The 21,390-nt window shown below is 40.2% G+C and overlaps 1 protein-coding gene across 6 annotated transcripts in view; it reads left to right on the top strand.

Annotated features, from left to right (window-relative positions):
- TMEM131L (transmembrane 131 like) overlaps positions 1-21,390 on the top strand; it is an 85,484-nt gene that overhangs the window by 38,768 nt on the left and 25,326 nt on the right. For 3 of the 6 annotated variants that reach the window (XR_008466846.1, XM_054204337.1, XM_054204335.1), the window contains exons 6-17: positions 262-378; positions 2,398-2,508; positions 9,322-9,399; positions 11,316-11,469; positions 13,937-13,995; positions 14,362-14,470; positions 15,435-15,540; positions 16,196-16,349; positions 17,008-17,178; positions 17,480-17,549; positions 19,537-19,654; positions 20,429-20,570. Coding sequence is in view for 5 of the 6 variants with exons in the window: in XM_054204337.1 (XP_054060312.1) it covers positions 262-378; positions 2,398-2,508; positions 9,322-9,399; positions 11,316-11,469; positions 13,937-13,995; positions 14,362-14,470; positions 15,435-15,540; positions 16,196-16,349; positions 17,008-17,178; positions 17,480-17,549; positions 19,537-19,654; positions 20,429-20,570 (1,389 nt within the window). In the remaining variant the exon portion in view is untranslated. Of the gene's footprint in view, positions 1-261; positions 379-2,397; positions 2,509-9,321; positions 9,400-10,856; positions 11,022-11,315; positions 11,470-13,936; positions 13,996-14,361; positions 14,471-15,434; positions 15,541-16,195; positions 16,350-17,007; positions 17,179-17,479; positions 17,550-19,536; positions 19,655-20,428; positions 20,571-21,390 lie in introns of those variants that run through there. The other 3 variants (XM_054204338.1, XM_054204336.1, XM_054204340.1) reach the window with 2 other exon arrangements.

The raw sequence follows: 21,390 nt of genomic DNA, 5'->3' as shown, positions 1-21,390 counted from the left end.
AAAAGAGTCTTGACTGATGAGGCCTGAGCTAGCTGAGAAACTCTAGCCATAATATGGCGAGTTGCTGCATGGTCTCAGGTCTTCTCTGTAGTAAGAGTCGAGAGTTGGGGAGACGTGAAACTTCTCAGGGCTGAGGTTCTACTTAGTGGGATCTACGGATAGGGGTGTACATGTGGGGAATGCCTGTTGGGCCGTGCGACTGAATGGTGGGTACTGTGATCACTGGCACCAAGCAAGTAAGATTCTTTGTGGTCTCTGCAGGTGATTCCAGCGATGGGAAAAATTTCTTTCAGAGTACTCTTCCTGCCAACAGAAGAAGGCAGTATTGAAAGCTCATTATTTATAAATACCTCATCTCATGGAGTACTTTCATATCAGGTAGCTACTCTTATTTTTAGCTTGAGTTCTGGATTTACTTGTGTTTTAAAAACTGATTTTCGTACTTCTTGAACTTAGAAACTTTCAGAGTTCATTGAATTCCTGAAACAAATCAGGTGAAGTAATGTTTACAATTCATTCCTTTTACCAGATCTTGCTAGTCTCATGATCCCTCATACATGTATATGGTTAAAATTACTACTGCTAGTGGTGCTACTTGTTTAAGTAAAACTTAAACGTATTTGTAGGTGTGCACTTAAAAGATCGTGGTGCTGTCACTACTAGTTGATTTCATATAATACTGCAGTCTAGACTGTGCTGTGCTGGAATGCATTTGTCATGAAAAACCTATTTAGGAAATATTTTAGGTGGTTTAGGTGGTTTTCAGCTACTCTGCAGGATTTTATGTAAACACATGGGGGATGTAGCACAGGGTGAGAGGTTTAGGTGCTTAAAACATGAACATAGAAATAATGGTTGTGCATTAAAGCTGTCTATTTATTGTCTGATTAACTAGTGGATTCATGCAAGTCTTAAGCTTTTTTAATTTTTATAAGGGACGTCATGTACTCCAAATCCTTTGCTTTTATTAATTTGTTAAAGAAAAATCTAACTCTGAATTCGGTGATCTAAAAACAACACCAACTTTAATCAACCATCCAGCTATTCCATTCCCGTATTTTGGTACTGTGCTGGAAAACAGAGCTCCTTAAATTGAAGCAATAGGTAAGTTCAATTGAAATACATGGTTTTTTTAGTACAAATGTTGCATTTATTTATTATTTCTTAGAAGTAATGCAACATTTGTCAGGAAATTTTCATCAAGGATGAGGAAAGAGTGCATTATAGAGTGATTCACCTTTTCTTTTTGACATCTCTCCTCTCCTTGCACTCATTCCTGACCCCTTGATGTATTGTTCGGTCAGCTCGGCCAGGGCCTTTTATCAACAAGTTGTGGCGAAGCAGTTGTCAGTGCCACCAAACAATGTTTATCTCCTGTTGGACTACTGCTAAAATCAGTAACGGACTGGTTTTCATGGACAGTTTCACCAGCCACCTGAAACAGAGCCCATGATTTTGGTTTGCATTAGGTTTAAGAGTTTCAAAATCGGGCATAATTTGAGTGGTTGATGCACACTTACAGTGCTTTTGGGAGCCCAAAAGCCTTGAAACATGTTTGATGTTTCTAAAGCATTTATGCAAGAGTACGTACAGAAGGCCCACCCAAAAGGAGAATAGGTACCATTATAGTAAGATATACTTGTAAATGCCTCCATTAAAAAAATAATAGCACATTCCCTTTGATGTGATATTTTCTGTCTGTAGTCAGAGATCTTCAGTGAACACAGAATGCATTGTATTGTCCTCTTAATTAAAAACGTGTATTTTTTGCTATTAAAAAAAAAATAAATCTTTGCATACAAGTGAAAAAACCCCAAGGCATTTTTCTTAACTTCTAATGATTTTTTTTCCCGTTATCTTGCATCTCATTGTCATAAACTAGTCTTGGTGGAGCCAAATATGAATGCAGTAAAGACATTCAACTTGCAAGTCTTATAGTGCTCTGAAAACTGCAGACTTAAAAATTAAAATGATCAAAAAATATTTTACTAAATTTTTAAGGCGAAGGTATTTAATTCAATTGCAATTGGACTAGTAACAAAGTTTTTCCAGAAATTATTGCACTGCAAAGTGGTGATATGTGTATTGTAATTGTCTGAAGAATAGTAAGAGAGTTTAGATAGTTTCTGTTTGAGATAACCTGATGCTCTGCTGATGAGTGCTTTGTTTTGTTTTTGTAATGGTGCCTGAATGAGGGAAGATGCTGAAGTGCCATTTATGTGTATAGTTACTTTCCAAACTAGATCTTTATAAATTGTCTTTTAAAAGAATCTAATGTGAAAAACTGATCTGTTTCTTGGGAAGATTGTTGTTATTGGCAAAATGTTTTTGCATGTTAGTGTGATAACTGAAATGCTAGATGTTGACTAGATGTAATGACCTTTTTTTTAACACCAGGTTTTTGGAACGGGAACTCTGATGTCTTCTCCAGAAGAACCTAGAGTGCAGCTAGCAAACGCCTACTTACTGCTTCCACACATTCAGAACATCCAGGCATCACACACACTGGTACAGTATACATTTCAAATGGAGATGAAACATAAATCTTCTTAGCCATAAAAGGTTTTTGTCCTCAGATTGTTGGGATGCGAGGAACGTTATCAAAAAGTCCAAGTACCAGTGACTGCAGGAGAGAGGTCGCAAGATACAGGGCTACTGTGATCAGCTGGTGTTCTGGTTTTATGAGACAGTCTTTGGCATTTAAACTATTCCCACTTGTTCTCATTCATGCTCCTGTGGTGTGCTGTCCTCTCAGTTGTGCTGACAAAATTATTTGTGAGGCCCTGCTCTGAACTAAACTGGAGAATTATTCTGTCCTGAAAAAACCCCACTGTACTATAAAGCTGGGGCGGGGGTAGCTGTTTTGGTTTATTCTGCTTTTTACTTGAGACCCATTCCCTGTGACAGTTCACAGCAGGGCTGCACCAACAGTTTGCCATGGTTAAAAAGCACGGCATGCTTCATGGATGAGAACGAGAGCTGGGAGTCCAACTGGACTGTATCAGTGGTGAAGATACCAGCTTTGCTTACCTCAGCTTGACTAGAGCAGGAAGCTGTGGAGGATACAGCAAGGTAGATTTACAAGGCATAACTGTTGCAATTGGAAGAAGCTTTAATGATTTCTCCCATTTGGTTGCAGTTGCAGGTATTCTCATAGCCTTCCAGGCCATACAGAACCTTTCAAGTGAATAACTAACTAGGAAAATGGATTTTTCAAATTTTCTTTTGGATTGTACACCAATTTAGTTTTTTCAAAAACGTATTTGGAATATCTTGGCACGTAACAGAATTTAATTTTTTATCTAAATGTAAGCTGCTTTGATTGCCTTTGTGATGTGTTCTTCTGTTCTACCTGAGAAAAATTCTCAGCTCAGATTGTGTTTTTCAGTCTGCTATGTATACGTTAGGTCAATCTTACCTCTACCCAAGGATAATGCACCATTTCCTTCTCTTCCGTTCTTTTTCTCTGTACTAGTCTCTTTCCTGTAATCATTCAACTGTGCTTGCTTCTGGGCATACACAGACTCTTATGAAGGAACCAAAAATCTTCAGGTTTTGTAATTTGGGGTGCTAGGGATAGAACTGAGAAGGGTTTTTTAGATGCTGTTCGTGACATGTGTCTCTGCATCTTCGCATCTAACTCAATGGGTTGTTGTCAGGTAGTGTCTGAAGCCTGGATGCAGACTCTGCTGCTTCACACTTCTGTCCCAATTCCTGAGGAGAAAAGTTTTGGGGAGCATTTGACATTTTCCTTATTGCATAGCAAGGAACGTTTTCCTATGCTTTATTTCTCTAGATTACAAGCTTGAGGTCACGTTTGGCAGTGCAGCATGGTGCCACCCGGCACCAGTCTTGTCACAGGAGATGAGTTGTGAGAGAGTGTTGACTCAGTTCTCTTAGCTCTGGGTGTCATTTTCCTGTGCCTGGCTACGATGGAGGAATTACTCTTCAGTTCACTGAATGTCACTGGTTTGAGCAGAAAGGCTGAGGCAGTGGGACAGGCTCCTCAGCTGTTGAAGACTGTAGACAAGATCTAAAAGCTGAAGAGGAGCTTATGGCTCAAGTTTGGGTTCCTTTTAGAAAAATGTTGTTCTACAGATAGCTGTTCTTTCCAGAAGTGCCTCCTTCAATTTACCCTACTAATATTCTGATCCAGATACCATAAAAGTTAGTATGATTCTGTTTTGTCCAGTTTATATTTTAGGCTCAGAAGCTACGGAAGGAAGAGAGGTCTATGAGGTTTGAGTGAGTGACTACACATGTGCAAACTTAAGGATACCTAACTATTAAACATGCGATGGAGATTTGTAGTGAAAAAAAGCATTTAAACCAAACCAGTCATACTCACTTAACTGTGCACATTTGCTTTCCCCTGTTAATTTTTAACTGAAGTAAAATACCAGTGTAATTCAGGAGAGCGTAAGCCTCATTTACGCATCCCTTGTCATCTTGGGATGAATGAGTTGTAACCTTGGGCAGCAATGTCTAGTTCGATATGCTAAAGGTATCCCTACCTCTGAAGTCTACTGATACTGCTTGGAAATCTGTGAGGAAGCTCACCGAGTGCTGCATGGTGTGCGTCTATTTTTTTACTCTATTGTCTTCTGTTTTAGAGGTGGTTGCGTTTAAGCTGCTTGGTAATACTGACATCCTTGATCATCAAGGCCAGAAAGCTAACGTGATTTAGTCCCATCATGTGCTTGGTAAAACTGCTTCTCAGAACTGCTGGAGGCATTGTTACCATAGCCCCTAATACTTGTTCTTACTCCTTTGACGGTTGGAAACCTACATCTGACTTCCAATCTGAATTGCTTTGTGGACGGTTTATATTTGCTTGTTAAGATAATGCATTTAGTTTATATAACTCTTCCTGTTTCTGATGCTTTTACTCAGAGGCATTTGTAGGTGGCATTGCATCTTTCAGCTTTTGCTTTGCCAAGCTCAACAGTCCATGCTCTGTAGTATCTTCATTAGTGATGGGCTGTCCATTTCTTAACCAAACTATCAACCCCTTTCTGCAGCTTCTCCAATTTGTAAAAATTTCTTTTGAAAGTGAATGGCCAGAATTGTACACGGAAATATGGATGAAATTTTGCCTCTACAGAGCATGTATCTTGGAAATATTATTTATCCCTGGGGACTATAGGTAAAAATTGACCTGTACAGTAGTATTTCCATTGGAAATACAATATGCAATAGGTTTGTGTTTGTATTTTTTGTGGAAAATTAACTTGCATTCATTTTGCGGATTGTTTTTATCCTTTTAATAGGCTAAGGTACGCCAGTCTTCCTTTTTTATTCATCATTCCCCCAGGATTTTTTAGCAGAAAAGCTTGTGATTAATAAGAAAAGAAAAAGAAAGACAAAGTTGCCTTTTTTACTGTTGAATTTCACCCTCTTTCTGTCACTCTTTACAAAGTTTCAGCTTTTGAAGGGTTCAGGATCGGCATGCTCTGGCTGTGCTCCTGGATCCCAGGCTTTCTGGGCTCACTCATCGGGAGGAAAGAAGAGGCTGTGTCCAACACTGTGAATTCATAGTATGTCCACGTGGCCATTCAGCAGCGGCTAGTTACCACTAAGCCGTAACAGATGGTGGAGCCCATATAGGTCATCTTTGTTTACCCAGCTTCTGGATGGAGTCTTTCCTCCAGTTTGCCTGTTTTTTGGCATTGTTTAGTAGTTGGATGGCACTAACAAACAGGGCAGCTACATCACTGCCTCGTTGTGTTCAAAGTGCTGTACGCACACACTGGAAATGTCAGTGGAGGAGTGACCTACAGGGTGGATTGTCTTATCGTAGGAGACACAGGCATCACTGCTGACTCCACACAGGAGTTTGGGGTTTATGAACCAACGGCATGGGAAATACTTTAAGTGCTGGCAGGAGCCCAAGACCCCTTAAGCTATGTTTTGTGCCGGTGGACAGAGGGTCAGAGAAGCAAATGCGTGCAAGTATGGTGCTTGGGTGTGGAAAGGGAAGGTAGTAGGACGGTAGAGTTTTCTTGGTGTGCCATCCTGATAACTGCCTGCAAAAAACTGATGAAACTCTGCTGAATCATTATTATAGGGACAGCTTATTAACAGCGTTCAGAGTGGAAATAGCTCTCTAGGGCCAGACACTATCCAGGACAGAAAAAAAGTATCAGCCTGCAGGAAGAGGGGGAGGCTTATTCAGTGCTTGAGGGTTTTTTTAATTATGTTGTAGCCAAACTCCAGCAAGTGATTTGGACCCCATAGTCTTGATAATGATGCAAGAATATCTCTGTGAAAATCTTGTATAGAGCCATGTCTGATTGACAGGGCACCTAAGGCAGAATAAGGAATTCTCCCCCTAAAAGTGACCTTGGGTCTGTGGTTGCTTGGTGGCTGTTGAGCTGGCCTATGCCAGCTATCCTGTTGATGCTGTCTCTCTTTTGATGAGTTATTTCCTAAGTAATCACCTGCTGTAGTGTCCCCCCACCGAGAATCCTAGACCTTTGCCACGAGAGTGGGGCTCCTTGCAGGTCAGATAGTTCAAGTTTTTAGGGTGTTTTTGAAAGAGGCCTCTGTTTCTTTAAAATTTAAATGTAAGAACTTAACCAAAACTGTTAAAAGAGTTTCATTCGTGTGGCTTCTATCAGATTTCTCCCTTAAGTTCATACAGGATTTGTGGGTGCCGAGTGTGTGTACGTGCAAGTATGTACTACCCCACCTGGAGTACTGCGTCCAATTCTGGACCCCCTACTACAAGAAAGATATGGATGTGCTGGAACGTGTCCAGAGAAGGGCCACGAGGATGATCAGAGGGCTGGAGCACCTCTCCTATGAGGACAGACAGAGAGAGCTGGGGTTGTTCAGTCTGGAGAAAAGACGGCTCCGAGGAGACCCTTATAGTGGCCTACCAGTATCTTAAGGGGGCCTAGAAGAAAGCTGGTGAGGGACTTTTTAGGATGTCGGGTAATGGTAGGACTAGAGGGAATGGATTAAAACTAGAGATGGGTCGATGCAGACTGGACGTTAGGAAGAAGTTCTTCACCGTGAGGGTGGTGAGACACTGGAACAGGTTGCCCAGAGAAGCTGTGGCTGCCCCATCCCTGGAAGTGTTCCAGGCCAGGCTGGATGGGGCTCTGAGCAACCTGGTCTAGTGGGAGGTGTCCCTGCCCATGGCAGGGGGGTTGGAACTAGATGATCTTTAATATCCCTTCCAACCCTAACAATTCTATGATTCTAATACAAAATAGAGGCAGCAGGTAATGAAGGGGCAGGGTTTGTACTGCGCTGCAGCGCTCTTTCTAACTTTCCCCCGTCTGCCATGCCTCTCCTTCTCTGTTCTCCTCTGGTGCAAACATACGCTGCATAACTTGGCTTTCTGCTCTGATTCATAGGCAGTGATATTTACAGTGTAAACGGAGTGCTTGCACTGCTGGGAGATGGGGACATGGTCCTGGGTTTGTCTTCTTGGAAACTCTGCTTCAGACAGTGTTTTCTTCTCAGATACTTTTATCTTCTCTTTATGGTTAACACAGCCATCCTACCAGTGTTGTAAGATAGAAGGCATGACAGTTATGCATCTATTGTCTGCCTTAGATAAATGAAAACCCTTTTCCTTTTCTGAAGATAGCTTCACAATGAGAAATACAGAATCCCTGTAGAAAACAGATCAACATCAAATACAACCAAGTAACTTTTTTTCCCCTCTGTGCATGTTATATTAGTGGCTTCAATTTTAAGATAACAGCAGTTTCCTATGTAGAGAAAAGTCAAGTTTAAAAAAAATTGGAAAAATGTGATTTAGCAAATTTTTTTTTATAGGGGTGTGGGGTCTTAAACTACTTTAAACTACAATGGCATTGAATAAGGCCTAACAACTTCTTATTTAGGACCATGAAAGTGAAAGTGGTAGTGTTCTCTCAAGAACCACTGAGAAGGGAAATTAAGCACCAAGATTTATCTGACCAGAAAAGCAACCCCCAAAGTTGTTCTTTTTGTCTTACTGACTCATTAAAACTCCACTAGCAGTCATGGCCATGAGTGATGAATGCTTTGGAATCAAATGGGTGTTTTTTCTGCCCTCAAAATTTGATGAGGACAAAAGCATTTGTAAAAAAGAAAGGAGGTGGCAGGAGTTCGCGTCCCCGGAGGGCTGCCCTGGGGACAGAGTTTGGGTCGCTGCTAACCACCTTTGCAGAGGTTACATCGCCCTCTTGTGTGAAGCCCCAGTCATTTCGGTATGAAATCCGGTTGAATCGGGAGTGCAGGATGTGTGTTGGCTTGCTTTTGGCTGTGCATTTATAACGCCGGAGCCCGTGAAATGCCATGCATGTAGTAAATCTATGCTCTGCTCCGGTGCACCCTGCACCCTTCTGTCTGTCCCAGGGAGATACGAAATAGAGTATTGGATACTTAGAAAATTTTTCTTCACAGTTTCACTTTTCAGCATGAAATTATTGAAATTCTTTGAAGTCATTTGCATCGACACCTTCAGAACTTGCACCTGCAGATACCCCACTCAGATACTTAATTCAGTATTGCAAGAGAAATGGGGCGTGTGTGTTCTACATCAGTATCGCAAGAGAAACGGGGAGGGGGGTGTCCACACGAATGCTGTAATAAAGGCACTGATAGAGTGACAGGTCTGTCATTCTGAATTTTTATTTATTTATTCTTTTAAATTTAGAATCAAGATACAGTGGCTGAGCAATTTGTGCAAGTAATTTGGCTGTGAAGATTTCCAGATAGCTTTCATGAACTATGCTTGGCTTTGTCGGCACTGTTGTCCCGTTAGATTTTGAGTGCTTTACAAGCTGGCACAGTCAATGTCATCTTTTCTTTTCTTTTCTTTTCTTTTCCATTTCCAATCAATAACAAGGCAAACAAGTATTTTCTGTCTGTCCATTTTGGCATGAAGCCTACATAGCAGATCATGTCCAAGAAGCATTATGTTCTTGGCCTAGCAACTGTATTTCAGTATCCAATCAGCAAAGAAAATATACAGAAAAGTAGGAAAGCAGCTTTTATGTTAAACAAAAAAGGTTCTGTTGAATACGCTTTATTGACATACGAAAGTTTGTAAGAGTTGCTCATGTTGATGCTGTATAAATATTTAATACTCATGTATAATAATAGTTTGATAACTAAGTAGGTATTGATGAAGTTCCTGAGAACTGAAGATTGATTGCTGGCCTATGGTACAGATTAATTGTATTTTAAAAAATTTTCACACGTTTCTGTGTCATGCATATGCAGAAACAGTTTATAAGTTGCAGTGTGTGAATTGAATTTATACAGTAACATCTTTTGAAGCAATATGCTTGAAGTTTTCTGCACTCTTCTTTCTTGCAGGCAGAAACTATGAATGCCAGCCTTTTACGTGTTCACCTTGAATGCAGTTTACCCAATGACGCATATCAGCAAGTTAAGGTATGTTTTATTATTATTTTATATCTATTTAAGTCTTCTTATTTTAATCCAAGTTTAGAGGGGCACTTCCCAGAGCTCTAAAAGTTTATCAACAGTGCAATTTCCAATGTCTCAGTTTAAAGGGTAATTGTGCTTTTAGCTGTGCTTGTATAAAACCATACCCTGTGGTATAAATTAAATGTCACACGCATCACACTATGACCTTTAGGAGAGGGGGAGATGGAAAAAGACACCCAACATCCCCCCCAAAAAAACCCCAACCCAACAGGCTAAGTGTTTTAATGTGTAGGTGTTGTATTACTGAGATGGAGGACAAAAGTGTTTATATTCCTGTAATTTCCTTTCTCCAGAAACGTTTCCCAAGTTTCTGGCTCCTACTGACAAACAGGCTGGGAGGCTGCAGCTGGGGTTGTCTGGGCTGTGTGCTTGGGAGCCTTTGAAGGTGGCCTTGGCGCTGGGCAGAGCTGAGGAGGGGCGAGCTCATTAGCAGAACATCCCCCTCCAAAAGCTCGGAGTGTTTAGGACAGTAGGTCACCTCCTCCTCTGCGGCAGTGCCATCCCAATCTCCTCTCCCCCCCCGCCCAAAGTCCTCGTACAGTAAATGGGGGTTGTTTTGCAGTGCTGATGGTGCTTGATGGGGTATAATTTTGGGTCAGATACACAGGCCCACGCTGTGGTCTGCAGCACCTTTCATCAAGTGTGGCAAGGCCCAGGCTCCACAGCTGTTTTTCTGTGCATTACACACCACAGTGATCCCATGCGGGTTTACTCCCATGTTTGATTCGTGCATTGCCTCAGTGAATAAGGCTGGGCTTGGGATGCACCTGAGCGCTTGAGATGGCACGTCATGCAGCTGCCCACTCTTTGATGGGAGCTTCCCGAGGGCACACCATCCCTGTGCTCCCGTCTCCACAGCGGCCTCCTCTCCTCCTGCTCTTGGCAGTCATTTCAAGTGCTGAGGGTTTCTTTGACGCTGTGTGAGCAGTGAACTGGCATCCCATTCCCAGAGATGCTTCCCCACTCCCCCTGTGCCTCCTTGCGGCACTTCAGATTAGCTGAAGGTGTTTCACTGCCACTTCACAAGAGCACTTCACATGCCAGGGCTGGAGGCTTTCTCCTCCTTCTCCTCCTTGTCATCCTCCTCCTTCTCCTGAGCAAATTAATTCTCTTGGTAGGGCATCCCAGCCAGAGTTTAGCAACCTTCATGGTGTGATGCAGCACAAATTTCTGTTACTCACTGTTGATTGTCTAGTTTTGTTTTGCTTTGTTGGCTTTAGTTTTTTGCGAAATGGTGTCCGTGTCTTTGTAGTTGCTAAGACTCTGCTGTCGTAACAGCAGCCACTACTTAGAGAAGGAAGTAAGATCCTATTTGTATTTATCTGAAGTATTCTAGCCAGGCGACAGTGTTTTCTATTAAGAATTGTACATGTATGTTTGTTTTTTTAAAATTACTTCAGTGAGAAATGGAGACAAAAAACACAGGATTTGGAAAAATTAACTATAAACAGACCAGTGAACATGAACTGTCTTCCTACCATTAAGACACATGCATCAGTCTGTTTATGGCACATTTTATTGAAGGCAGAGGATTTAACAAAGGAAACTGTTTTGCAGTCCCTGAGGTGAGACTGACTAAGACAGTTTATAAATTTGCATTCTTTCAAGGTTCAGTGTCCTTTTTAGTTGTTTTTCGTCTTTGTTTTTGCTGTGCTGTCTGTACCTGCACTGTCTTTGGTTTCTACTGAGGTTTTAGCAGAGGTCCTAATTACTCCTGTTTTGCCAGCACTTTGGTGCTGGAAGCCTTGTCTGTTAGATAATACCTTTGATTAACTTCTCAAGATACCTTACTGTAATGAATTTTTTTCTGTTCTCTCCCCCACCACACACGCACACCGTATCCCCTTGTCTCGCTCCAGAGTTGCTGTTTTATGTCCGATGACCCAATGCTGCTAGAAATGAGCTTAACGGTAAGAATGGAAAATGCCCAACAAGATTTTGTGGAGCACAGACAATACTTACTGGAGAATCTTTTTGTAGCTTATGTAGCAATGGAAAAAATGAAGACCTCGGGTAAGTCCTAAATATGACTGTTAATTGTAATAGAACTTGGTTTTATACACAAGTTGTAATTTGATGTGCTAAGTTGAATCAAATTCAGTGACAGCTAAATTTTGTGGGTAAGGGAAAGCAAATCAGTTTTGTTAAATAAACACAGCTTGTCAGCCACTTTGTTTAGGGCAGAGTTACTGTAAGCACACTCCTCTTTATAAAGGTAACGATGGTAAAGTTGTAAACTACATCTCTTTCATTCTGTAGTCCCCCATACTTGCGTATCTACTTAAATATTATGGAAAGATGTCATGGTCCTTTGATTTCTACAACTGCATTTCTGGTTTCCCATTAATTAAATTAACCATAATAGGAGGCGGAATGGTTTGTACAGTACTGGGGATAGTGGCTGTTGTGCAAAGTAGGGTAATGAGGTAATACAGATGTGCGCATCATTTGTTCTTGTCAGCTAGAATTCCACAGGCAAAACAATCAACTCCTTGCAGTTTCTTTATGCTACATTTATTGGGTGAACAAATCCTCTAAATCCAGGGGATTTAAAATTATTTAGAGAGCTTTGCAGTCTGTTTGAATAGCTTTTTTTAGACATTTCTGCCAGTTTTACTTTCTGATTAAAGAAGAAGGAACTGCTTAGGAATCCAGATTAAAATAATATTTTTTAACACACTAATAAAAAAAGAACATAATCTTTTTGTCTTAAGAAGCTCCGTTCAAGATCTAGTCACAAAACAATATATGCTGTTCCCCCCTGAGCCTGTTCTGTGATGTGATATTTACACAGAGCCGAAACTGAAATACCTACTGTAAATGTAGTTTCCCTGCTGGTGAGATGCCAGTGCTTTGTTATGTTGAGTTGTGGACGTACGTTTATTCTGATGCTGGTCAAGAATTGCTCACATCTGTCCTGTCAAGGGTGCTCGCTGTTAACACTTTTGGAGGTTAAAGTACTACAAGTACGCTTTTAAGACTGTTAAATATAATGCAATTATGAGTTCTCAGTGGGTTAGGTGTTGCTTGTATAAGCCCTTTGTACTTGCTGTCGGTGGGAAGTTCCATGTCTTGCTCCATCAGTACCAATGGTGGCTTTACCATATCAAACAGCTATCCTTGCTTGCCTTCCATTTGTGTAATTAAATGAGAGATGTCGTCTTGAGGGAAGGGTGTAACAAAAGGGAATATGGTGCTGTGTTAGTCTCAGTGTACAGCGTTATGTGTTAGCACCTAGAGTGGAACAGCAGGTAGGCAAGGGCTGCACAGGGGAACTAGCCAGCTGGAAAGGCTGAAGAGGAGTATGTGCTTTAAACAGCTGTGGGTATGTGGAGCATCTGCTCGCTCAGCATCAACATCTTGAACCCTCTTTTGGAAGCTGGCACCTGTAGTCTTGCTTCCTTTCAAGCAGCTGAGCAAAGCACACTTGTTATTAGAAATTGTGCCTGGTGAATTGGGAGAAGATCCTTTTATGTCAGCCTGCATCTACTGATATATATATATATAGATACATATATATGTATCTAAGTATAAGCAAGATCTCAGGTTGTCTTCCTTCATGGAAGTGTGATAACCACCGTGGTATAATAGACATTTCTTGTTCTGTCCTGCTGCTGTTCTTTTGCTCCTCTACATCTTCGTAGCATCCTGTGGATGGGAACATGGCTTTGCTAGTGACAAAGGGTGATTACCCAATATAGCTGTAACAGCTTGTTGGCAGGTGAAAGCTGAGTTATACCCATTTTCTGTTGCTCTAGTCAGTAGGGTACTACCCTACCAGGTGATAGGACTGCTCCTCTTTTAAACCAAAAGGTGCTAAGCACCGAATCCAGCTTCCCATTGTCTCCTGAGAATGTTTGCTGTTCAAAGCAGGCGAACCAGGATCTTGCATAGCTGTGTGCCTATCCAGAACAGTTTTTACTGCACACTCTCGTGCTATTGATAGATTGCCCCCCAGACTTATAAAGTTACAGCAGTGTCAGCCATCCATCTTTCCTTCAGCTGTGCCTCCTGTCTCTGCCCATAGGAAAAGGGAGAATTTTGCTCTATCTTGGATTCAGGAGATAATGAAGCAAGAGTCCCTGTTGACTGTTGATACCTGGGAAATGCCCCATCCCTGGAAGTGTCAAAGGCCAGGCTGGATGGGGCTTTGAGCAACCTGGTCTAGTGGGAGGTGTCCCTGCCTATGGCAGGGGATTGGAATGAGATGATCTTTAAGGTCCCTTCCAACCCAAACCGTTCTATGATTCTATGATACTGACCTTCATGTTTGTGGCTAAAAATCTTGTTGAGTGGATTTTTACTCCTTTGTGAAGTGATTGCCCCCTCAAGATGTGAATAGTTCCTCCTTTTTACAAGGGTAGCTGTCACACAAAGATTTTTAAATTTAAATTGGGACTGCTTCTCATATGAGTGTCTGATGAAGCAAGAGTGCTTCCATCCTTGGTGAACTTACCTCAGTGTTCATTCTTTTGGACAGGTGATTCCTCAGTAGATGTGTACGTCATGCATTCTGGGAACAGTCTTGTGCATATACAGGTAATCGTGGGCTTCAGGAAGTCATATTTTAGGCTGTTGAATTTGAATGGGGAATTCATTAGCCCCCTGGCTTACTCTCTAATAGCAGATTGATTTTGCTGGTGGCAAACGTCACGTGTTTGTACTTTTAAAATGTGCCCAAATGTCTAATAGATCTTTTAGATGATGAGTTATAATTCAGTGATGGATATTTTTTTTAAGACATAAGAGCTGTTAACTTGAATAGAAATCCATGCGTTGATTTAGAAGATGGGAGAAAATGGCAAATATTGGCTTGCACGTTTGACAAGAAGGTAGACTAATACAGGAGCTACAATAATAATGGTAGTACTGCTACAAGGATCATTGTGTCTTGTCTTCATGCAGGAAATACGGCAGTTGTCACAAAAAGACACATCAGCTGTGGAGTTTGAGCCAGTACTGCTATCTTCATCATCTACTAACTTTACAAAAGTTGCTTCTATTTCTTGTGAAGGTACAGGATACATATACTTATAGATAATATGATTGAACAGGATTTGATTATAAAAGGGTAGCTTTTTTCAGCATGTAGGAACCCTGAAAGATCTCAAAATCAACTTGTCTGGACTTTTTTGAGAAAGGGGATGAATTTTTTCTGCTAATTGTTTCCACCATTTTTGTGTATATATGCTTGCTTTTACGCCGATTGAAGACTGTAAGCTATACATATTTCAAGAAGGGGAAGAAAACATTTGCTAAAATGTTAGCTGATTTTACAATACGCATAATTATTGAATATGCTTTTTCAACATCCTTTTATAATTTGCGGTTATTTTTTCTGTTTCCAATATATTTTCTAAAAGGCTATTGTGCTTGGGTGGTCATTTTCTATGACATTTCTTGGCAGGATCGTTGAAAAGACTTGCCTGAGACCAGGCGTGTTTGTGGAAGAGCAAAGATTAACGTTTAAGCATTCCTGACTCCAGCCTCTTTCCTATTCTGACCACTAGACTGCAGTGCATAGACTTTAAACATTTATGAAACAGGCTGCTTTCATAATGACATTGGGACTTGTTTTTCTTAGCAAAAAAGTGCAAATAAGAAGAAAGGAAGGACTATATTTTAAGTGATGCTTTTTTTCAGAACAGTTTTTCATTTATTTGAAGGAGGCAGTGTGCACTGATAAGAAAGAATGCTGTGTTAGTGACACGTGGTTAAATTGGTCAGGTTGCTCTTTGCAGCCTTGATGTGTGTGTGTTTTTTGAAAGTGCTTGGCATTCGTAAAGTTTTCTTAAAGCAAGGTTTGGAACCTCTGAAAATTAGGACATAAGCAATTAGATGCTTTGCTCACCTGTGTGAGAATTGGACCAGCAGATGTTCGCCTTTGTAGTGTTCTTCCAAATCCTCACATGAAAAGCCTTGTGGATGTGCTTTCGTTCTGGCTGACGTATTCTCCTGCATGTCTGTTCTTTGCCCAGCTGCATCCTGTGACAGTGGAAGTCCTTACACTGACAACAAGAAGAATAATCTTTTGGAAGGCACTACAACACTAAAAGCCTGTCTTTCCTGTCCTGTGATGGAAGGGTAGGTTGACAGTGGATTTTTTTGTGTGTTTGTTAACATTGGCTGATACTATAAGAATATTGTATCCTACTTTAAGAGAGGAGTTTAGCTTGCTTTGTCACTGAACGATTCCCAGGACGGTGAGGAGGCTTCTTCCTGTTGTTACTGTGTCATTTACCAAAACAGACCTGTGTCATTTCGAGCAATAGTTTTGTATTTTATCCAGGAAGAATTTCAGGAGCCAGTAAAAAGATATGCCTTAGCAGCTCACAGCATATAAACATTGCTTAGGGTCTGTGATAAAATTTCCGCCATCCTTGTTAATCCAGTACAGAAGCAGGATAGTTACAGAAAAAACATGAAGTCTTTTTTTCAGTCATCTTTTGCCAGTTTCATCCAAACTACCATATCACAAAGCAATAGGCAATCTTGTACTGTAGCATAGCAAGAGGGGAGAGTGATGACCTGCCTAGCTCTTTTACATTTTTCTTGTCAGTTTTTACTCTGATACTGTATGTTAAGTATTCCAAAGGAAATACTTTTGGTTTTCTCCTTAAAACCTTAAAAGAGCTTCATTATGCAAGAATACTACAGTTATCTTCTCTTGTGTGGACTGCTTATGTGTGCTCAAGGACAATTGCAGAAGTATTTATTTTTCTTTTGTATTTACTGGCAGGTATTTTGACATAGATCCTTCTGCAGCATTGTTTCACATAGAACCACATCATAATACTTCAGGGTTTTGGTCCATATGGTTTACAAACAATTTTGACTTCAGCATTGAACTGAATGAAGTCTTCATAGCCGGAGAAACGAAGAACATTTTAAAGGTAAGCTTTAATTCTGCTTCATACAGTGTTTTGTCTTTGATTTAAGGGTACGGTCTTTTGACGTACAAAATAGAGTCTTTGAAGAACTTGATGTTATCAGAGCTGGTTGAAACCAGTTAAAAATAAAGGTATATGTATGCCTGTAACTGTTAGGTCCTGAAGAGCTTACTCTTTCAGTAGGCATTATTCACTGTCCAGCTTGTTTTTGTGTTGTTTTATTAGCAACTGTTCTTTCGTTTGAGTTGCAGCTACAGATGCATCAAATTATAGATCACTGCTCTGTTCTCAGAATTGTTGCATGTGTGTTTGTGCTCTATAGGATTCAGCGTTTCTTCATAGGCTGTAATGGAAGTCTTTAGTACATAGATGAGCTTTGAAGTTTAGAAGGCAAAGCCAATAATTTACTCGCGCAATTGCTTGATTCAAACCAGACAAATCTGGTTTATGAACAAGCACATGATGTAGGCGTCTAATTGGCTCTTCGTATATTTAGATAGGAGATTTACATATGTGCACTGTATGGATCAATTATGGGCACATATGTGTGTGTAATAACAGCAAAAACACGAAGGAAGAGAAAGTTTACATTCTTCAAGGTAATGCTTGGACCAAAAATACTGTACCAATTTTAATTCAGTTGTCGTTTGATTCTTTCTAGATTCTGAACTTTGACGAACCTTTGACTCTATCTCCAGGCTGCTGGAATGTATTTTCTTTGAAGCTCAGTGTGAAAGACACTGTAACAAATGTGCTTTCTAGTATTTGTTTGGCCACAAATGTGGGAGTAATGTTTGAAATACCTCTGCAGATATATTCAACTGTGTCCAAGGTATCGTATTCAGTTGTGTTGAATGATTATTATGCACTGCAAACCACACTGCAGCAGCCTCTTTCTTAGGCCAGAAATCTGTCACTTAGTCCTGAAAGAAAAACTCGGTACCAGACCACTCTGTGAAACCATTCTGTAGCTTGAGAAGTTAAGCCCCCGAAGTTGAACTGGGATGGAATTACAGTTCTCTAGGCAACCTTAGCTCTCTTCTTTGACTCGTCCAAATTACACAGTGAGAAACGGGAATTTGTCCTGTTGTTCTGTCAAATGGTTAATTGTAGTTTCGGTTTTGTTTTTCCAGCAGGGAGATCTTCATTTTGAAACGATTGCCCACTGTGATATTCAGTGTTACTTGGGAAAGTCTGATTCAGGTAGGCTCGTCTTTTGGTTTTTTTAGGCATCTAATGGTAGTTTTATTGTAGAAAATGCACTTTATGTAGCAGGACTTGTAATCGGAATATTGAGGTTGTTCATAGAAGTACTTATTTTTATGTCTCTTAAAAACATCCATGTTTCTAGGAGTATATAAATGGCTTTGAGTAACCAGTACCAAGTACCCTGTGCAGTATTTCAGACCTCTAATTCCATAGCACGTGCTAAGCTATTGTTCTGTCTTGAAACATTTTTTTTGATTTAATATTTAAGATTCTCCGATAAATTCTCATTGGTGGTGTACTGGTCCTTGCTTTCTTCACACACATGTTGTCCTGCGATTTGAGGTAGAATGATAAAAATGTCAACTAGCTCAAAGTGATTAGAAAATGTGCATAATCTGGGACCAGATCCTGGGAAGTCTCTGATGAAAAACAAAAACCAAATATTGACCAATATCCTGCCTTTAGCCAGAGTTAAATTTGAAGGCCTTCTCTTTATCTGTTTCTCACAGCAGTGATTTCATAGATTTCTGCAAAAGACCATTTATCGGGCTTATAAAACAGCGTTCTTAATGCTGTATTGTGTGGAACAGAAAGGAGTGTCATTCTTTGTGGAACTGAGGAATCTATCTCCAGATACTGTAATGCTGGGAGCTGTTTTAAGCACCTGGCTGGCATTTACCAAAATACAGTGTTAGGCGTTACATGGACATGATACTGCCTGAAGAATGTTGAATCTGATGAAAGCTCATTCAGAATAGTGTTTTTTTTCAAATCTCTGCTCAGTAAAGGAATTTTAGTAGGCAGCTGGGTACCGTAGACTTTAAATGTTTATGCGAGTGCTCTCCTGAATGTGTTTTCAAGATGATGCTTGCCTAAAATATATTTTTGTATAAGGATACGAAGAAGGCAATAGTAGTCAGTCAGATGTAAAAAGGAGAATTGAGGTGACATATGGAAACACGTGGCTTGAAGAAATACTGACACATACGCACACTTAGGTACATATCTTAGAAGCAAGGGTTTGTTCTTTGGTGGTTTGTTTGTTTTTTAAATGTACATAAAGAAATATTGCTGATACAAATGAGTCCTCATTGCTTATATTCTTTCCATTCTAATAATACACATAATCAGATCTTCACATACAGGTGTTCTACCTTCTAAATTAGGATACTAGTATTTGTTAAATAGAAAAGTCTAATGCGCAAGCCTGAAAACACTGACCTAAAGAACTTTACAGCTGGATTATTACAGTCATCATCAATCTCAATTGGTGACTTTAAACACTAAGGATTGTAAAATAAAGTACATGCACTTTCAAAATAAGCCATTTTTGTTTTCTTTCAAAACAAATTTCCTTTTCTAACTCCTTTCTGCTATGTGAAAATGCTCAAACGAATATGAGTCTTTCTAAAGGACATTAATCTTTAGACTGATGTAAAGCTTTGCAATTTTATCTTAAGAGAAACTTGAGAAAATTATCAGCACCTCAAAAGAGAAGCTAAAATGAAAACACCATTTCTGCCAAACTGTGGGATTTGTTTTGCTCCCTGCTGTGCTGTGGTATTATAATTTTGTAGCACTATGTAGAGAATAGTATACAATCTTGATACTTTATTGGCGTCAGTGGAGAGTTCTGTATAAAACCTTCTGATAGAATTATGACTTTTTAATGGCATCCATTAGAAAGAGCAACAGTAAAAGGGGCTTAAAAGGAACATAAAAAACCTGTGCAATACCCTTAGACTTGTTTGCATGTAGAATTACTGTGGATTTGCAAATGTATTTCTTTAAGCAAGTCAGATACGGGCAATTATATATATTTACCCTCATGTGTGCTTGCTTGGAAGGGAAAAAGTGGGTTGCCTTTTTTATTTTTGTGTCAGGACCCTTTACAGATACTGATTACTTGTGTTCAGAAGTAGATTGATGAAAGGAGCAAATGTTATCTCTGTAAAATATGAAAAATCTGTTATCGTTTTAGCAAATCTGCTTTGGCAGAAGAGTCTCTCTCTGGACCATTCTGCCTGGGATGTGGATTCTGAGCTTGCAAGTGAACTTTATGAAAGATGGCAAAAAATAAGACGTGGGGAAGCCTGCAGGTCTGTATAGAATCTGTTGAGGTTCTTAATTCAAGCCAGTGCAGTGTTGTAAGAACGAATATTTCTGTTCTGAAGTATTCTTAATTAGCACAAACTTTTTTGACCTTCCTGCACTTAAGTTAGTTATCTTGAAGCACCTGGACTTTCAGAGCACCCTAGACACCCCCAGATTCCATTTCAAGGCACTGCCAGCCATAAGTAAACGTTTCAGATGCCCGAACTTTAGAATGTAAATAATATTCTGACTATACCAGCCACACCACAGCTACCCAGTGTGAAAGCAGTCAAAGCATGTTTTACCAGATTATTTATGGAGTTGCATGAGTCCTTCATCAGCAGGTCACATAACTATTTTTTCAGGATCAGAGTCTTTGAATAGCTTGTAAGGTTTTTAGTCCCTGGCCTAATGGATACTGCATACTGGGGACGCTGGGAAAAGAAGCAGTCACTGTGACTGAGCAATTCGTGCAGAAGTGGTGCATCAGTGACATCAGCCCCTTTCCAGAATAAGGAGGTAGAGCTGTGAAAACCACAGTCATGTTGTAGGTGAAATAGTGGAGACTGATGGAATGCACGTAAGTTACACTGACTCTCAACTACACTGACTCTGTACTACTAGGTTACAGCTTTATGGGCTATATTTTGTTAAGAACATTGTCACGGATAGATTAGTTGATGTAAATACAGGCCCTGGCAAATCCTGATTTTGTGTGTTCTTTGTTTGAAACAAAAAGAAAACAAAATTAACAAAACTTTCTGGTTTTGCCATTGAAGCAGGAGAAGTCTTTTAGGCTCATCTCGCTTTATTCACCAGAAGAAGCCTGAAGAGGAGTCCTTTGCCTTTTTCTTGCCACGGTTGACTACAGAGCCTGGCCTTACACTCAACTTCAGTGCCACAGCAGTTAAAAGTAGTATGGTGAGGATGGTTGTTGTTACGCTTTTTTTGAGTTGATGTATGTTTAACTTGTTTAAATAACAAAAGTCTGTGATTAGTATTTGGTGATGCTTAGCATTTTTGTACTGCTTGTAGATCAGTGTTTTGAAGTCTAATTTGAGACACCAGATTTGTATCCCTTTGGCTCTTTGATAAGCTCTCTAGCTACCTAGTTGTAATATTTTAATACAAGGAGAGGAGTGAAGCAGTGTGGGACTTAACTAAGAAATTGCTCATGGTTGTTAAAGCTTTCCTTGCATCTGTGTATAAGTTACATGCTTGAGGTAAAATGATTGAGCAAGGCACTAGGGATAGGAGGTACTGTCATTAATGATGCGTGTGGCTACGGGATGACCTTCCTTGTGCCACTGCCTTATGTAACAGAAGCGTGTAAAACACTTGCGAGAGATACAACACTTGAGAGATCAGCAGAGCAATGTGTCTTCCAACCATGCTGGCAGTTGTTTCTTTCTCATTTGTCAGATTTAGGTCACTACTAACCTAGCCTGTGCCAGAACTAGTCATAGGGAGATAGTTTTCACGTGCACATATTATGAATTACCTTAATATTTTGTTTGTGCCATTTAATTGTCAGTCATTATAGTAATGTGTATAACCTGCTTGCTCTCAGATTTCCGTCAGAAAGGTTGTCACCTCACTAACTTCACTTTTTGTGGAAGAGCTCTGTTCATGTCTGTCTGCGTAAATCAAAATGCAAATGAAAGGATTGTTCTTGGGGGGTGGGGTGGTGTTCTGTATTTTTGCACATGCTGTTGTTCATGCACTTTTGGCTGTATTTCCA

This window comes from Rissa tridactyla, chromosome 5, assembly GCF_028500815.1.
Source record: "Rissa tridactyla isolate bRisTri1 chromosome 5, bRisTri1.patW.cur.20221130, whole genome shotgun sequence".
Lineage (NCBI taxonomy): Eukaryota > Metazoa > Chordata > Aves > Charadriiformes > Laridae > Rissa > Rissa tridactyla.
The sequence above is the reverse complement of the archived record's forward strand: the minus strand, read 5'-3'. Positions and strand labels throughout refer to the sequence as shown.